Consider the following 16474-nt stretch of genomic DNA (forward strand, 5'->3'; position numbering starts at 1 on the left):
TGATTTGTGCCAGAATTTGTCCTTAGTGTGCTATGAGTTGAGAGATGTGTGTATGGGTGTGTGTTTGGAAAAAAGAGAAGAAAATTCCATTTGTAAACAATTGATTTGTTTATTCATTTTTATTTACACATAGACATTCCTAGCAATTTATGTTTCCTTCATGTTAACTACATCCCAGGATATGTAAATGAAAAGAGAGCGACGAAATGGAGACATGCAATTGACAGATATTTTTGTTTCACTCCAAAGCTCCTGGGAGACGCAATGGAAGGCAGACATACAGCCGTTACCAGACTCTTGAGCTGGAGAAAGAGTTCCTCTTCAACCCATACCTCACGCGCAAGCGCCGGATTGAGGTGTCCCATGCGCTGAGCTTAACCGAACGGCAGGTGAAGATCTGGTTTCAGAATCGCCGAATGAAGTGGAAAAAAGAAAATAACAAAGACAAATTTCCGGGCCAGAGAGGAGAGGCTGAAGCAGAGGCCGAAGAAGAGGCCAACGAGGACGCTGAGGTGGAGGAAGGAGAAGACAAGGAAACGGAAGAGAAAGAGGAAAGCAAGGAGTGATTTTATGGTCTTTTTTATGGTTATATGGCAGATTTTGAAGAGGTCTCGCGAATGGGCAATGAAAAGGAAGACGCGTCAATTTTATTACAAACAGTTGGGTCAAAAAGTGAGAAAATCCCCCTGCATAGAAAAGTACACTGAAACCTGCCCAAAGAAAAAAAAAAAGAAGAAGCATTTTTTTTTTACCAACACAAGAGGACTTTTACCATTAGCGAAAAGTGGATCTGTGTATTTGACAAATTGACAAACTAACAGGAACACAATGTTTTATTTAGGTAAATATAAGCAGCATGATAAGCATATAACGGAGTTTAACATTTATTTCATATTTGATGAGGATGCCTGGGGGATAAAAATGACTAAGATGCAACCAATTAAAATACTGAAATGATTGCATCAGCTTGTCACTTTTAAAAACGGTTGGTCTTGTATATAAAATCAAGCCACAACATGCTGACATTACGAATCAAATTGACAGAGGAATAGATTATGTATTCGGTGTAACACTATTTCTGCAATCCGAATATGGCAATATTGCATTAGTGCTATGTGTACTGAGAAAGGGGATGGCAAGTGTAGAAAATGCATTCTGTATTACATACTTTATCGCTTACCTAACTGTTTTTTATTGTTATTCTATGTGAGTGGGCCAGGCTACCGTTTGTATTTTTTCGATTATTTTATTGGTCTCACCAGAGATTGCAATCGTTTGAAAATCTCGAGAGAAGCTACCTAATCATGGGAAATTTGCAATATACATTTCTACCTAGAGATTTCATAGACTCTTGTTTTGTAGTATTAAACCTAAGTTATGTAACTTACCCTTTTAATCACTTATTATGATCTTTTTTGAGCTTTTTTGAAGTCTTTGGAAGACACCAATAGCTCAAAGCCAATCTTATATTTGAAAAGATTGCACCACGGCACTACCTAAAAACAAAGTTTTGCTTGCAAGAATGAATTATTCATTTATTCTACACGCTGCTTTGTTGAAATTATTTAGACATTTCCCCCAACAACTTAAACTGCCTATAGAAAATGCACATTATGTGTAGATGAACACGTTAATTACTACCCTACCTTATCTAAGGAAAGAGAGTCATTTATCGTGCTGGTGTTTTAGCGTAGATTTTGAATTGCACTGAGTATAACCTTCATGTACGTCTTGTAATATCTTGCTGTTATCAATATGCTCGTTTTACTTGTGTTCCTCTTGTGAATATAGACAAATTCGTGTGTGTCCACGCCATTGTTGAAATCAACAGAAGAATAAACAAGATGGCTCATTCTATCACGTCTCATTTATTTTTTCATTTATTTGCCTGAATCCACTTATTGACATGATACTGAATTAATAAAACACCTAAATCTGCTTATTTTTTAAGTACATGTTAAATACGACAAATGCAACACTTTTTGATAGTATATATTTCATGTCTGTGAGGTGTCTGAAATGGCAAATGCAACAACAATATTTCACCATTATTATCTGTTTTTATAATTGAAAACTTTTCAAGCTTTGAAAGATTGTCTCTACATAACAAAAAACAACGCAACTCAATCTCTGTAGCAAACAACCAACGGTTATCTTTTGAATTACCCGTTTAGTAAGAAATGTTATCAATCCAAGCAAAATGGCGTGATCAACTACAGTCAGACATAATGCATAATTTGAAGCAGATCTAAATTGTGCAAATAAATATCCTGCCTTTATCATGCAATTGTTTTTTTTGTCAAAAAAATAAATAAAAAAATCTCAGTTTCAATTATTCATTTTGTACAATTCCACCTCACGAAACATATTTAGCCTATATCTAACATTTCCAAATGATGGCACAGTGTGTGAATCGCTCAAGTTATTTCTTGTCAAAGAAAAATAATCTTTTTAAAAGTAAAAAAAAATGAAAAAAAAAATTCTCTTGCTAAGAAGATTTACTCAAAGCAAAATAACAACACTGGGAAACATAAGCGGACAGGTCGCAGGTCTCGGCCTTGCTAGAAGACATTGAAGGGATTTTCTATGATGAATCACTGATAAATACGATGAGTTACTGAAATCTTGCAAAAGTGTATCCTTAACAAAGCACGCTACTCTTTTTACATTCTTAAAATTTACAGTCTTCTTTTGTCCAGCAAACAGACTAATTTGTTGTTCAACAAAACATGAACCTTCTGTTCCATTGACGAGGAATACTGTCTTTCATACTATCTATGCAAACAATAAAAAATTAAAATGAAAAGACTTATTTAGTGCAACTTTGGATGTTTACTGAGGACGCCTTCTAGAGGACGCGCGAGCTAGAATATTATCAATGCCAATAGTACTTGTCTTATTCAAAGACGAAAGGATTCAAGAGCAATATTTACATGTGCCTTCCAATGCATTCGTTTAGCACACAACACAAATCTGACAGAATATGCAATGTTCCTTCGAATTAGTAGCTACTAATCTGTGTTTAATGCAGGTTTATGATAATGCTTCGACATTTAAAATGCCTTTAAAAGTATTAAAATATCACCATCGCCATTAAAATCCTAGTGTGGCCTACCTTATGTGCGAGTGTTCAAAAGTGTTGTCTCTTTTACAACTTTTAATGGCAGGTCATAACAGTAGTCTAGTGCCCAATAAAGCAGCCGCAATTAGGCTGATGATGACATCACAAAGACTAGGCTAATATAAGCAATATATGGATATAATAATAACAGAATATCAGAATTAATTTTCAGTGCCAACGAGATTTATTGTGTATAATAGGAAAATAGTTTTCAACGTGCCAAACCACAACCAAGTATAAGGTATTTCATATACTATTTCTAGATTGATATCGAATATTAAAATTCTGTATCTCAAAACAGATACCAATCATTAAAGTGTAGGTATACCTCTTACGAACTTGAAACAGGCAAAAGACACGTATTCTGATACAATGATACTGATGTAAAGTTGTTGTTTTTTTATGCAAACCGCATTAAGCTCATCTTCTTGAAAATTTGTTTGCGTTTGCATGTAGCCTATTGGCTACTATAGCTGCTGATAATAATAATAATAATTATTATTATTATTAACGTGTTTATTTCACTCTCCTTTTGTTGTGATGGTGTTGGATGGTCACTGTTGTAAAAAAGAATTTTGCTTAAGGCATGGACCTTTTCAGGAAGTTCCGGTGGTAGTGACAATTGCAGTGGTCATTGTCCATCCGCCTTGCCTTTGTATTGCACTGCTGTTACATTCCAAATGAGGGCTTTACTATACCTGCAGTAAACTTTATTGGTGGTGTAAACCCGACAGTGTCGCATCCGGGCAGACGTTTTTGCCTTTTGATTTCTGTGCAGTGCAGACAGGCTAGAACAAGACACCAGGAAAGCAACGTGGACGTGGGACTGCTTTGAGTGTATGTATGCAAGGGTGCATGTATAGGTTTGTGTGATATTCTATTTTATTTTTTTACTTTTATAAGAGTGGAAGTTGTCATATTTGTACACATATTTACATTCTGTTCATGATTGAGCTATCAAATTAGAAAACAAGTTGTTCCTGAAAAGGAAGGGGAAAATCTTACCCCGCTCTTGGCTATGTTCGTTAGTGTAAGTATTTGTGTATGTATGTATTTATTTATTTTTATTAGAGTGGTATTCGATATTTGTACATCCATTTGCGTTCTGTTTATATATGTGGTATGAAACTAAAAAGATAGGAGTGAAAAAATTTAATTAAGCCTAAAGGAAAAACTTACACTGCTTACATAGAGTTCTTTAACTTTTGTTTAGCCAAAAACTCGTTTAGTTAATATGTATTATTGTCATAAAATAGCTTTGGCTATATTGTCTTGACTGGTTTTGTTTTTGCTCAATTGCAGTTTTTTTCCATAGGGGCCTACATTACATGATACATATTTGAAGGATATCTCATGTAATTTTCTTTAAAGCTATCATCTCGCAATTAATGATTCTGATACTTATCAATTAACCAATCAAGATCATATAACGAATTTCGTTTGAAGAAAACAAATGACCAGCAACTACATTGATATACATAGCGTTAACTATTGAAGAATAACGTAAAGCTTTATTTAAACCTGCCTGCACCATAATACAACTGTACATTTCTGAACTTTGACGTTGTTACAGTGTTAAGCTTGAACATCACTGAATCAGCATCATTGAACATCATTGAATCAATAATCATATTTGATTTTTCTTTAACAATGAATTGATAAAGCAATACTATCTGACAGAGAGGAGTGTTCTTTTTGCATTATTATTAGTTGTTCAGTACAGACATTTGACAGCACAAGAGCAGTCAAACTTTTACGGTTGTTTTAAAAATGTCAAAAGTTTTTTTGTAAATAGGCCTTCATACAATTAAGAATATTTGAAATAGCAAGTTTTTGTAACCTCATTTTGTTCTCTTTTGCAAGTGCGTCTGTACAAAATGGATGCGTATGTGACTTTATGATAATTTTGTGAAATAGTTAATACTAATGTTCCATGATCTTTATAATTATTTTGCTCTCAAATGCTTGTGAAATTATCATGTGATTATTTTAACTTTATCTTTAAAAAAGTGCCTGTTATGAGAACTATCTGTCTCCCAATGATTCTGAGTTCAAATGTGCTCCGATCTGCTGCAAACATAAACTCAACTAAACAACTAGTCCAAAACAAAATCCCTAATGGGTCAAATGGGGTTAAACAATGGTTAAAAAATATTTCCTGCATTAAGATTTTTACACCTTTAATTATTAATATTAATACTTTTTTAAAATGTATTGTGGGTATAAGCTACAGGACAATTGATATTTTCCTTTTATATTAACACATTCTGATGGACAACATAGGGCTTGCACAGGTTATAATCAGACACCTAATACATGTTTGCCCATTATAGCTTATTTATCCTGTTTTACAATTTTCATTATACCCAGATTCGAAAAATGTTAATGTGATCATTAAGCTTTTAATAGTACTGGACTAATTGGACTTTCACTTGGTTCTTAAGGCTATATGACGAATATAAAACTGGTTTCTCAGTGCCATCAACTTAGCCAACAAAAAAAAAAAGGAAAAAGAAGGAAGAAAATGGGAAATGCGATCTTTGAGAGAGGGTGAAACGTAACACATTCCTAGTTGTTTAGAGGGGGAATTTACAGCTAAGTAATAAAAGTTTACGACTGAATACACGCGGTCATTGGTTGCGTCAGACCACGTGGTACTCACTCTATGAACATGAACTTTGTGCTGTTGTCTTCCACTGGATATCCCCATCTATCGACTTGCGAGCTCGCTGTGGTGTTGAAATGATCTTAGCGCCAGACATTTTTCCCGTTTTTTGTTTATTCACCATCTGAGGCGGATTTTTAAAACGCAGATAATATAACACCATCTTGTCTCGTCTGCTTCATCGCTAGTAATGACTGACGTCGCCGCCTCCCCAGTCTCCTTTCTACCCATCTGATCCCCTAGAGGAAAACAGCACTGTTAGCTGGAGCTTGAGGGGTTTAGCGTGCGTAAATATGATAATTTCACCTCGAAAGAGTAACATTTTTAAAAGTACAGGAGAATGGGATCTAGATCCTAGTGCGGTTGCCTATGATGTGCTGCTGTCGAACACCATGGAACGTGCGTCACACAGACAACAGCGAACGCTGGTAAGTGAACATATTCTACGCTGCTTATTGGTGTAGCTACACAATATATGGCGATTTGACAGTACTGTATTCGTGTCGAATGGGATGTTTAAGAGAGACATGCAAGGTAAATGTAGGCTACTTGTATTGTGTCGTTTCCTCTAAGGCTACTGTATGGATTGTGAACGCTCAGCCTCGTTGACAAATGACTTGTGTTGTTGCTTTCTGGTACTATTGTTGATTATTAATTGTCTCGGCGAAAATTTACATTTTTAAGTTTAGTTAAGTTGTCCAAGCGGGTGTGGTTTGGGGTTAATGCGTTTACTTTCAAATAGTTAAATACATGCTTTGTCATGTGGTTATGTGTTTGATTGTGGTTATTTGATACGGGTATATGTAATTGCATTTTTGACTTCATAGTAAGCTATAGCTTTACTATAATGTGCAAATTCGACTAAAGAATGTCAGGCCTTTTACAAAAATTACTATATTCATCCAATTCAATGTGACTATGTGACACTTATCGGGCTATATTGGTAGCTCTTCTTGTCATATTTTCTTTCTAGATTGCATTTTACTATTCCTCGTTATGTGTGATTATTTGCACAGGGAAATGTTATATTTTGAGAGACAGGGTTACAATGTAACTAGTATTGTTAATTTGTATCCAAACTGATGAATTCTGGTTGTGTCCGTCTGATGACAAACGGGTGTTGTCTAACTACGCTCACAAAATCATTTACACTTACTCAACTATTCACATAAAGCGTAAACGGCTTGTGTTACACAGCAAACAACTGATTAAACACTCCAGACGTATCTGAATATTTGTTAGGGATCAGGATCAACAACAACTCTCTCTCTCTCTCTCTCTCTCTCTCTCTCTCTCTCTCTCTCTCTCTCTCTCTCTCTCTCTCTCTCTCTCTCTCTCTCTCTCTCTCTCTCTCTCTCTCTCTCTCTCTCTCTCTCTCTCTCTCTCTCTCTCTCTCTCTCTCTCTCTCTCTCTCTCTCTCTCACGTGTTCAATCATCCAACACTGTCATTCCGTGAAGACTAAATCAAACAACACTGCCACCTTGTGCCTGCTCCATATGCAAGGCATTATACAGAGCCTAAAATCAGTGAGGGCAACTGCCCACATAAAATTCAGATCTTAATTTTTATGTGGGAATATGTCTGCCATTTGCTGGTGTTTCTGCGTAAAAAGTTTATTTGATAGAAAAATTGGGAAAGGAAACTGATACAATTGCTTTACTAGCGTTATTATCATACAGATTAATATGCTAGCTAATTAGCAAAAAAATGTAATTAAAATATTTATAATATTTTGTGTATAGTGGCTTTTAGCAATTCGTATAAATACTCAATTATTAAAATAATAAAGTCATTTCAAAACAAATACAGAAATAGTCCGACTACTTTTTTTTTTCATTTTAATTTGTATTTTATTTTATTAGTTTTATAGTTGTAATGAGACAGTATTGACAAACATAAAGCTTTGAATATAATAACCATGGGGTAGCATGTTAATAAAATCCGTTGGTACTCCGCTGACCAAAACGCTAGAGCTGCGACCTTCAGTCATGGGCCTCTTGGAATCCACATGTGCGGCTGGGCTGGGGGAAACAAAAAAACTGTTAATAATAAAACCAGTTATTATAAACATGCATTCCATTTGTAATGGAACTGTTAAAAAGAAACGTTTTACTTATGCTGTTTTTATTTGTGAAATTAGAAGTGTGTATGAACTTTTTTTTATACAGAAACAGATAATCTGATTTATAGAGCTAGGTTTGTGTAAACTAATTTTCTAAAAAACTAAAAAACTAATTGATTGGTAATTTACTAAGGCAGAATGCTTGTGTGTGGGCTCGCATATGGTTCGTCGATGTGCATGTGTGTATTTGTGTGTAAGTGAGAGACAGAACGCGAGTGGAGGGCGGGGTTCTTCTATACTGTGAGTCTCCTCTTTGCCTCGGAATAATGACTGTCTTTTGTTTGCCATTAAAAATGGAGTCTATTTAACTAATCCTTATGCCTGTACGTATATAAGGTGCACGAGATTTATTCATCTGTCTATTACAGTTATTCTTAGTGTTAATAGCAAAGTTCTAAACAGGTTTCTGAAATTGACACATTTATTGCCATTTGACTATCATTTGTGTAAACTTTGGGCCAATCTCGTGTCTGCCACCGCTATTGAATTTGAATCATAGAAGGCATAATTCAGTTGCCACGAAAATGAAAACAAATTCCAGGCGAACTTTCAATTCCAAACATTTCCTTACAAGAACCGCAGGGCAATATGAGTTCGCTCTTCAAAACGCCTTATTCATGGAGGTCATTATGCGGCCACAAAATTTCACAGAATTATCTTGTGCTAGTTAAAAACCATAATGCCCCTTCGGGTCGCGTGTTGTTGTAAGTGCTTAGCTGCACATGAGAGCTCTGTTACAGCTGTCACGTTACTATTATGGATTTTGTTTTCGCATAGATACATCGACATACACTCTAAAAACTAATTCAGAGGACCTTTAGTCATTACTTAAATATATATATTGTTGTGAAATAAAAAATCAAGTTCTGAGATTCTGTTAGACTTTTTACTTGTAATTGTTATTTTATTGAGCTGGGATGACACACAAATTATGCCTATTGATTAAATATACTATCATGACTTGTCAGAGTTTAATATTTTCAGTTGATCAAAAATTAATTTAATTTTAAGTTCTGTTAATGTAAAAAACTATTTGATGACGTGTAAACGGTCCAGTTTCCGTGCGCATGCTTAAGGCCAGACGAGTGTGGCCACAGCTGAAACTCGCTGAAGCATAATGTGGTGAATGGTAAGTAATTTTATGCTTAAACATATTCGCATTCGCTCAGGATTCTGTTGGTGATAGCCTACTGTAACCGAATACCGAAATCTGGAAGTCCTTACTCTGAAATTTGAGCAGTGTTGAATAGTATACGTTAGTCTGTGTGCCGAGGTAAAGTTAGCTAGTAGCTACGCTATTTGTTCAGATACTTTGCTCAAAACAAGTCGGAGTTATGTAGGGCCCTATGAATTCCGTTTTAGTTTTCCAAATTTCGTTTTTATTGTTTACAATTGTGACAGGCGCCCGCGGATTTTACTGAGAGAACGAGCAGAGAGAGAGAGAGAGAGAGACCCTCCTCCAGCCGCGCGCGCGCTCTCTCACAGTTTTCAAACTGTCTTGCTCTCCCTCCCTCCGTCGCGCATATTAACGTTAATCAAAACTGATATTACCATCAAAATCAATAGAGAATTGACACGATGGTAATAGGTCGGAAGACCGAAGTTTCACGTGAAGCATTCAGAGATTTTTTTCCCTGAGTTACCGCTGGGTGTTAATTGTACTAAAATAACGTTGCCTTATCTTCTCTGAAAAGCGTTCCGCACATTCAGCTGACATAAACCACACTTTAAATAAACGAACGAAACCTATCCAGTGATGGAATGTTTTCTGTGTTCCTGTCCAATGACAGTGTAGTGACCATACATTTCAATTGAATGTTTGATTTGAAGTGATAAGTACATAGGTTGATTTCTAAGATGTATGCTTTACGTTGTATTAGAAAGGACATGGTAATACAGTTCATTTAAATGTTTTGAAAGGGAAATATATTAAAAGATGAATGTTACATGTATGTTTAAAAGAGTAATCAACTTCAAATAAAATCAAAAGGGCTCAACTTAACTCTTGCAGAGATCAACTTAATTATTAAGTTCATGTTACTTAGAAATGTGTTTTATTGTGGCCAAAAAACTGCTTCACCTAACTTGAAACATTATGTTGGATCAACTTAATTACTTGCATTCATGTTGAAAATTATTAAGTTCGTGTTACTTAGAAATGCGTTTTATTGTGGCCAAAAAAAAGTAATTCACCGTACTCAAAACATTGCTTTGAATTAATGTAATTCTGCCAGCAGTCTTAACATAAAAATTCTAGTGGAAAACGTTAACATATTTTTTTTTGTTGACCCAATGTTTTATTTTTTAGAGTGTATAGATGACAGGGTAGGAAAGTTGGGCTTGGATAAGAAAGCTATAAGACTCATCATTGGAATTTGCAATTGTGAACATCCGTTACAAATAAATAGGCCAATGATAACATTCATTTAACTTTGGAGAATGTGCAGACTAGGCCATTATCGAGCACAGTTAGGATGTGCATAGCTTGCTTTTTCCAGATCATAATCATATCACGTAAATTACGCATTGGAAGTAAGGACGATTTTGGCGGACCTTAGTGCGTAGTTTGGTCGAGTGTAAAGAGAATACAGGCCAAACGGGATGTCTATTTATTGCCTCTTCAAACGCTAAAACACAACCGTGCGATTTGTCTTAAGGGCTGCAATAAAACACTTAAAGCTCTTTCTCTCCAGTCACATCAACATACCAACTGCAGACTGAGTGTGGTGTGTTTTACTCGCTACTTCATTCACAAGACTGATGCTGTAAAATAGATCACGATATGAAAAATCTCCCCATCAAAGGCTTTCAGTTCAAAGTCGTTGGAGCAATATTGGACATCAAAGAGTCAGATATATAGATACAACGTAGTATGTGATCTCGTAGTATGTGATCTCAATTCCGCCAAACTACACGTCGGAAGATAGCCTATATTGAAAACAATTAAATGATTTAAGAATTAATAATGCACCTCTGATTTGTTTTCAGCATCGCGCTTTCCTGTTTCTAAATATTTTAGGATATCCAGTGGCATAGCCTACTAGTTTAATACAAGGGTAATTTAAAAAATTTAATTGTAATTGTAAATATAATTATTGCTGTGATTTTTGTTTTTGATTTCATATATTTGAATTGGCAACTGTTAAATTTCCACAATCTAAAAATGAAATGTTGAAACGTGTGCACACGCTTTTCACGCAAGAAATATTTTTTATTACTGTTATATATTACTTTTATTAGTTTTTCCCCCACAGTATACATGGTGTAATATTGTATAAATTAAATCATAGTAATACGTGAAGTTACACACTGCCATATAGATATATTTATTGTAACTTAGCGGCATGTAATTCATGTTTTTATTACTTTTATTGCAGACCGGTTAAAACTACTGCACTACTACTACTACTACTACTATTATTGTTATTATTAGTGGTATAAACGTCGATGAATTAGCTTCGGAAGATAATTAGTCATATTAATATGCAGTAGCCGTAAACTGATCAAATAGCACTTACCATATTGATGTTTAGAAATTCCTAGTAGACATTCCTAGCATATATATAGAGTTACATTTTGTCGATCTCAAATATTGTCCAAAATAAGACAACCCATCAAAAACATTAATCCTTGATATTGATTTATCCCGATTTTATAGGTACTTTAGAATACAAAGAAAAATTGTATGCATTTAATCAATCTTTAAGCAGATTAGCCTGTTTTATAGCTGTTAAATGCCTTTTCTCACTGTCGGACTGGAAGTAAATTTTACTATTCTGTCAATCTCGTGTTTTGCGCACCTCTTTCTAAACCACTGTTTTTGGCCTCACACGTCCCGTCATGTGGCCTGCATTAAGGTCATTGAGCATACCCTAAGCATTCGGTTAAACTTTTCCCACTACTGATTCTTTGAACATGATAATATATAAATAGTCCATTCCATTAATATGGCTGCAAGCATTTAATAAAGGAAAACTGATATATTTGTTTTATTCAATAGATCGTTGGCAAATATGATAATTTTAAGAAATTCAGAAAAAATATAGTTTATCCTTATAAATAAAATCAATACAGTCATCAGAGTAGGCCTACTTAAGTTTAAAATATCTCGTGGCATTATTATTTTTTCATAATCATTCTGCATACACTATTAAGTAAAATGCTAAAAAAAAAATAAAAAAATAAAAAAAATAGCAGCTTTCTGTCCACAAGATAAGAGACTCGCTGCACAGCCCCCATACATTCAAAGGGGTAATTGCTTCAGAGCTGGAAGTCCTCAGTTGGGTTTGTGACTTTTATGGCACCAAGGCGCGTTTGACGCATTCTTTAGTAAGATGCCCCTTCCCCCCTCCTTACTCATTTTCCTTTTACCATTGAAATCATCAATACATTACAAATGGGGAAAGGAAAAGAACAGACGTTTCCCCTTCAGCGCAATGAAAGCCCGAGGAAATAGAGATAGAGAAAACAAACGTTATAGGGAGATATCTACTGAATAGCAAAAGAATAGTGTGGTAATTTCACTTGGTGACTGACGACAATGCAGTGAATGTATATTAATATGATATAAAATGTGTATCAGTGGACATATTCACAGTTACTTTAATTTTTTTTATATGAAATTGTGAAATGCATCTTAAAAGGGAGGGTAAACAAAATCGGCGTAGATACGCCGTGTGGCAATTAGCCCTTGGTAATTGTCTTTCTACATTTCTAAATTTCTACAATTTTAGTTATATCATCTACACAGTAGTTGTAATTAAGTAATAAAGTTGTTGCGCCAAGAAGACATGAATGTAGTAGTATTGTCATAGTAAAACATATAAAAATATTGGATATTTTGGTCTACGTCAGCGACAGTAAGCAACTGTAAAAACCCATATTTCAGGCAATTAACTGAGATGAAAATTAGCTCGTAAAATGCATGATTCTCCAGGGTAGCCTAATTCTAGATTTATCTTCACAATACACGTGGAGAAGATTAACAGATTAACTCGCGGATTAATGCACAAAAAGAGGTAATTAATTGTTCGTGTGAGTGCGTATTCTGTATTTGCGTGTGTGTTTACTTAAACTTTATCAAGTGAAGCCACAAGGATAAGAAGCTACAAGCTCGATATTCCTTCGTACACAGCGCATTCAATTGGCTGAAAGTGGTCAGGTGACGCTGTCATATTGTCCTTCCATGAGCCAAGCCTTGGCTATAACACTTGCTTTGCGCGTCTTAACCGGAGACTGGAAATTAATATTATTGAAATCCTTCTGAAGTTCATTTGAAAGAGAGTTAGGAAAGCGGGCGGGAGACGTGTGTATGTGACAGAAGGAAGCAGACCCCATAGCACAAAGAAAGAAAGTGTGAGATTAAGAGAGGGGAAATAAGATAGGAGGGTGAGTTGATGAGAGGGCGATAGGAAAGGTATGAATTCGTATTTCGCGAACCCGTCGCTCTCGTGCCATTTATCTGGTGGGCAAGAGGTTTTGCCCAACATGCCACTGAACACGACCGCATATGATTCAGTCAGACATTTTTCGTCTTATGGCACCACAGTGACCCAAAACCGGATTTATGCGTCCCCTTTCTATTCACCTCAAGATAACGTTGTGTTTGGATCAAGTCGAGGACCGTACGAGTATGGATCTAACGTGTTTCTTCAAGATAAGGACGTGCTTCCCAGTTGCAGGCAAACTAGTATGGGACTCAGTGCGCAGAGCCACGTTGCCCAGGAGTACAGCCTGGAACAAGCTCGTGCAGGAACACAGGATCAGAAAGGAAACAACGTTCAGATCTACCCGTGGATGCAGCGCATGAACTCGCACAGCGGTGAGTTTTTACTGCGACTTGGGACATACCCTGGTGGAATTGGTCTGTTTTACGATACGTCCTATCAACAGAGTAGCTACATTTTATGGCCTCATAAACCACTACTAAATCATCAGACTATAAAAGCCCCCTTTTCCAGAGAGGGGAATCCCATTTGGCTACCTCCTTTAATACTCAAGTGCCAAAATTATTTCAAAAACTTGTACAATAAGTGTGAGCGCGTTAGAAAATTATCCAACGAAAAGTGCATTTTGAACCATTTTTTAGAGCATGCACTACTATGTTAAAAATGTGACTTAACTTGTCCGATGTACTGTTTGAAAACACACGGTAGCAAAGTTGGTTGAAAGAAATGTTTTAGAATCACTGAAATTCGAAACAAGTTTCGCGTTGCTTTGTGACTGTAATACTGGGTTAAATGCTGCGTGTATAGGCTACATTCTTTTGTCAAATTGTTATATTAGTTACCTTATAAAATAAATAAATAAAAATTGCTCTAAGTGAATTATTCCACCAGGATCCCAAACGTGTGTTTTATTTTGCATTCAATTAAGAATTGATCTGTGTAAACTCTTTTTTAAAAATGTATTTACACTTTTTCCCACAACAGGAGTTGGGTACGGGTCAGACAGAAGAAGAGGTCGCCAGATTTACTCCAGATACCAAACCTTGGAACTGGAAAAAGAATTTCACTTCAATCGGTATTTAACCAGACGCAGACGCATCGAGATCGCCAACGCTCTGTGTCTAACCGAGCGTCAAATCAAGATCTGGTTCCAGAATAGGCGCATGAAATGGAAGAAAGAGACCAATCTAACTTCTACTGTACCGGGGACCGAATCAACGGGTACTCCTCAAGACACCGAGAAGGAGACCGAGGAGGAAACCGAGGAAGTTAAAAAGATTAAAGATTAGGAAGTCCATTTCTCGTTCTCGAACGCCTGTTAACTGCAACGTAACTACCTAAACGGAGAATTTGCAAATATTAATGCATGGACTGTATACTCTGCTATTCCTTTTGACTGCCCCCTCCTCCTCCGACCTGAACACCATACACAAGCTCTACTACCACCACGCCACTAACATTTACACACGTTGAAACAAATGGATAGATTAAGAGAGAGGAAGACGCACATGTTATCCACCATAAAGCTATTCACTTCTCTTTGTACTGAAATAGTTCTTTATTGGCTGCGTGATGACAATGCCACAGCTGAAATGTTTGTGTGGTTCTAGTATTAGCTATCATGTTGCTATAGGCTAGTAGAAAATTACATTAGATGAAAATGTATTCGAATTTGATAAGTAGGCTATGTCTCCCAAACTATTAAGCCTCTAAACTGTACCCAAGCATTCCAGAAGTGAAGGAAACTTATTATATGCACATTGTTTTGTTTTTTTCTTTGTGGATGCATATTTGTACAACGAAACAAACACTGACGGGATGAACTATACTACCTAAATCCTTATTACATTTTATTATCCTTTTTTTTTTTTTTTTTTTTTTTATATTGCTTTTGCCCCGTCAGTGTTCTGTTGTTCAAAATGCCGCTGTATACTGGCACATTAGCTATTGAGAGAACTTCAAAAAAATACATTTCATCATACTTGTAGTTGTGTGCATATAAACTTGTCTTAAAGTGAGAATCACACCAATATGAAAACAAACATATACCTTGGTACGCAATTATATTGTTTGTGTAAACTGTGTATTATTTAATAAAATTCTTGAAAACAAAAACCTTTATTGTCTTTATTTTGACTCCAGCCTTGCGCTCTTCACCATTCATAAAGGGTTCACTAAACTTGAAACTTGAAACACTTGTTCGTTTTGAAGAAAATTTTATTTCGGCCTACATATCTTTGTGAGTTTGTGAGCAATTCGAATCCAAATAACAAATTAAATTCACGGTTACATTGGAGTTTGGTGTATCGTTAAAGTGTACTACATTTAACGCAAATTTAATCTGCCCAATTATCTGAATGAAATAATGCAACCTATTATTGTTAATCCCTAATGATTAAAGTAGGCTACGTGACGACTTAGAGACTTTTCATTCAATAAATAAAGCCTTGTTTATTCAGCGGCAATGCTTGATCAATGCTTGATCAAACTACATTTGCCTTGCATCTAGTGGCACAACGCTAAACCAGTAGTTCTGCGATCAAATAAAAAAAATCACATTTATTTTTGGGAAGCCGCTGCAACAAATGCACATACGCTACGTTGACGCATTTAAGAGACATATATGACCATAATGGGGATTCATTTCGCAAACATCCAATAAAAAAGCAACATACACACGAAACAATCAGAAACCATTACTGTGAAACAGGAGAAACACATATTTGTCATATATAGAATATGGATAATCGTGTTGCTACTCCATATATCGCCTTGAGATTTGATTTGTCAAAACATCGTATCGCATAGTATCTTGTGTGTGTGTGTGTGTGTGTGTGTGTGTGTGTGTGTGTGTGTGTGGCCGCTCTGTCCAGTATTAGACGCCAGATGACGCTCTTGTCTAACGGTCTCGCCCTTTTTTAGCCCAGACCCTTAGATGATTTCCATACCGAGAAGTTATCGGACACGTTTCACTGTCTATCAATAACCTCCTGGGGATCAAGCCAATTTATGACTGGCCCAGGAGCTGCACGTGATTCTATTTAAACATTCCATATTTGGGCATTACACGTCGTATCAAGAAAAAAAGAAAATGATTTCCTCCTCCTATAAATCCTGC

At 35.9% G+C, this 16474-nt stretch overlaps 3 protein-coding genes across 5 annotated transcripts in view; all 3 read left to right on the forward strand.

Annotated features, from left to right (window-relative positions):
* The window catches only part of hoxc8a (homeobox C8a), a 16800-nt gene extending 15140 nt beyond the window's left edge, over positions 1-1660 (forward strand). For both annotated transcript variants that reach the window (XM_079850414.1, XM_079850415.1), the window contains one exon: positions 250-1660. In XM_079850414.1, the coding sequence (XP_079706540.1) occupies positions 250-566 (317 nt within the window). In that variant the 3' untranslated portion in view covers positions 567-1660. The remainder of the gene's footprint in view (positions 1-249) is intronic.
* A 4004-nt stretch (positions 1661-5664) lies between these two features.
* The window catches only part of LOC307146423 (homeobox protein Hox-C4a), a 39678-nt gene continuing 28868 nt past the window's right edge, over positions 5665-16474 (forward strand). The window contains exon 1 of the mRNA XM_079850405.1: positions 5665-6214. Coding sequence (XP_079706531.1) covers positions 6080-6214 — 135 coding nt within the window. The 5' untranslated portion in view covers positions 5665-6079. The remainder of the gene's footprint in view (positions 6215-16474) is intronic.
* hoxc6a (homeobox C6a) lies at positions 6284-16428 on the forward strand. Of its 2 annotated transcripts, XM_079850417.1 has the most exons (3): positions 6284-6320; positions 13503-13730; positions 14341-15385. In XM_079850417.1, the coding sequence occupies exons 1-3, from the start codon at positions 6299-6301 to the stop codon at positions 14643-14645; spliced, it is 555 nt and encodes a 184-aa protein (XP_079706543.1). In that variant the 5' UTR covers positions 6284-6298; the 3' UTR covers positions 14646-15385. The 2 variants fall into 2 exon arrangements, with proteins under 2 accessions (XP_079706543.1, XP_079706542.1); XM_079850416.1 differs by lacking the exon at positions 6284-6320 and having other exon boundaries at positions 12986-13730; positions 14341-16428.

The sequence above is a fragment of the Squalius cephalus genome, assembly GCF_949319135.1.
Source record: "Squalius cephalus genome assembly, chromosome: 18".
Taxonomy (NCBI): Eukaryota; Metazoa; Chordata; class Actinopteri; order Cypriniformes; family Leuciscidae; genus Squalius; species Squalius cephalus.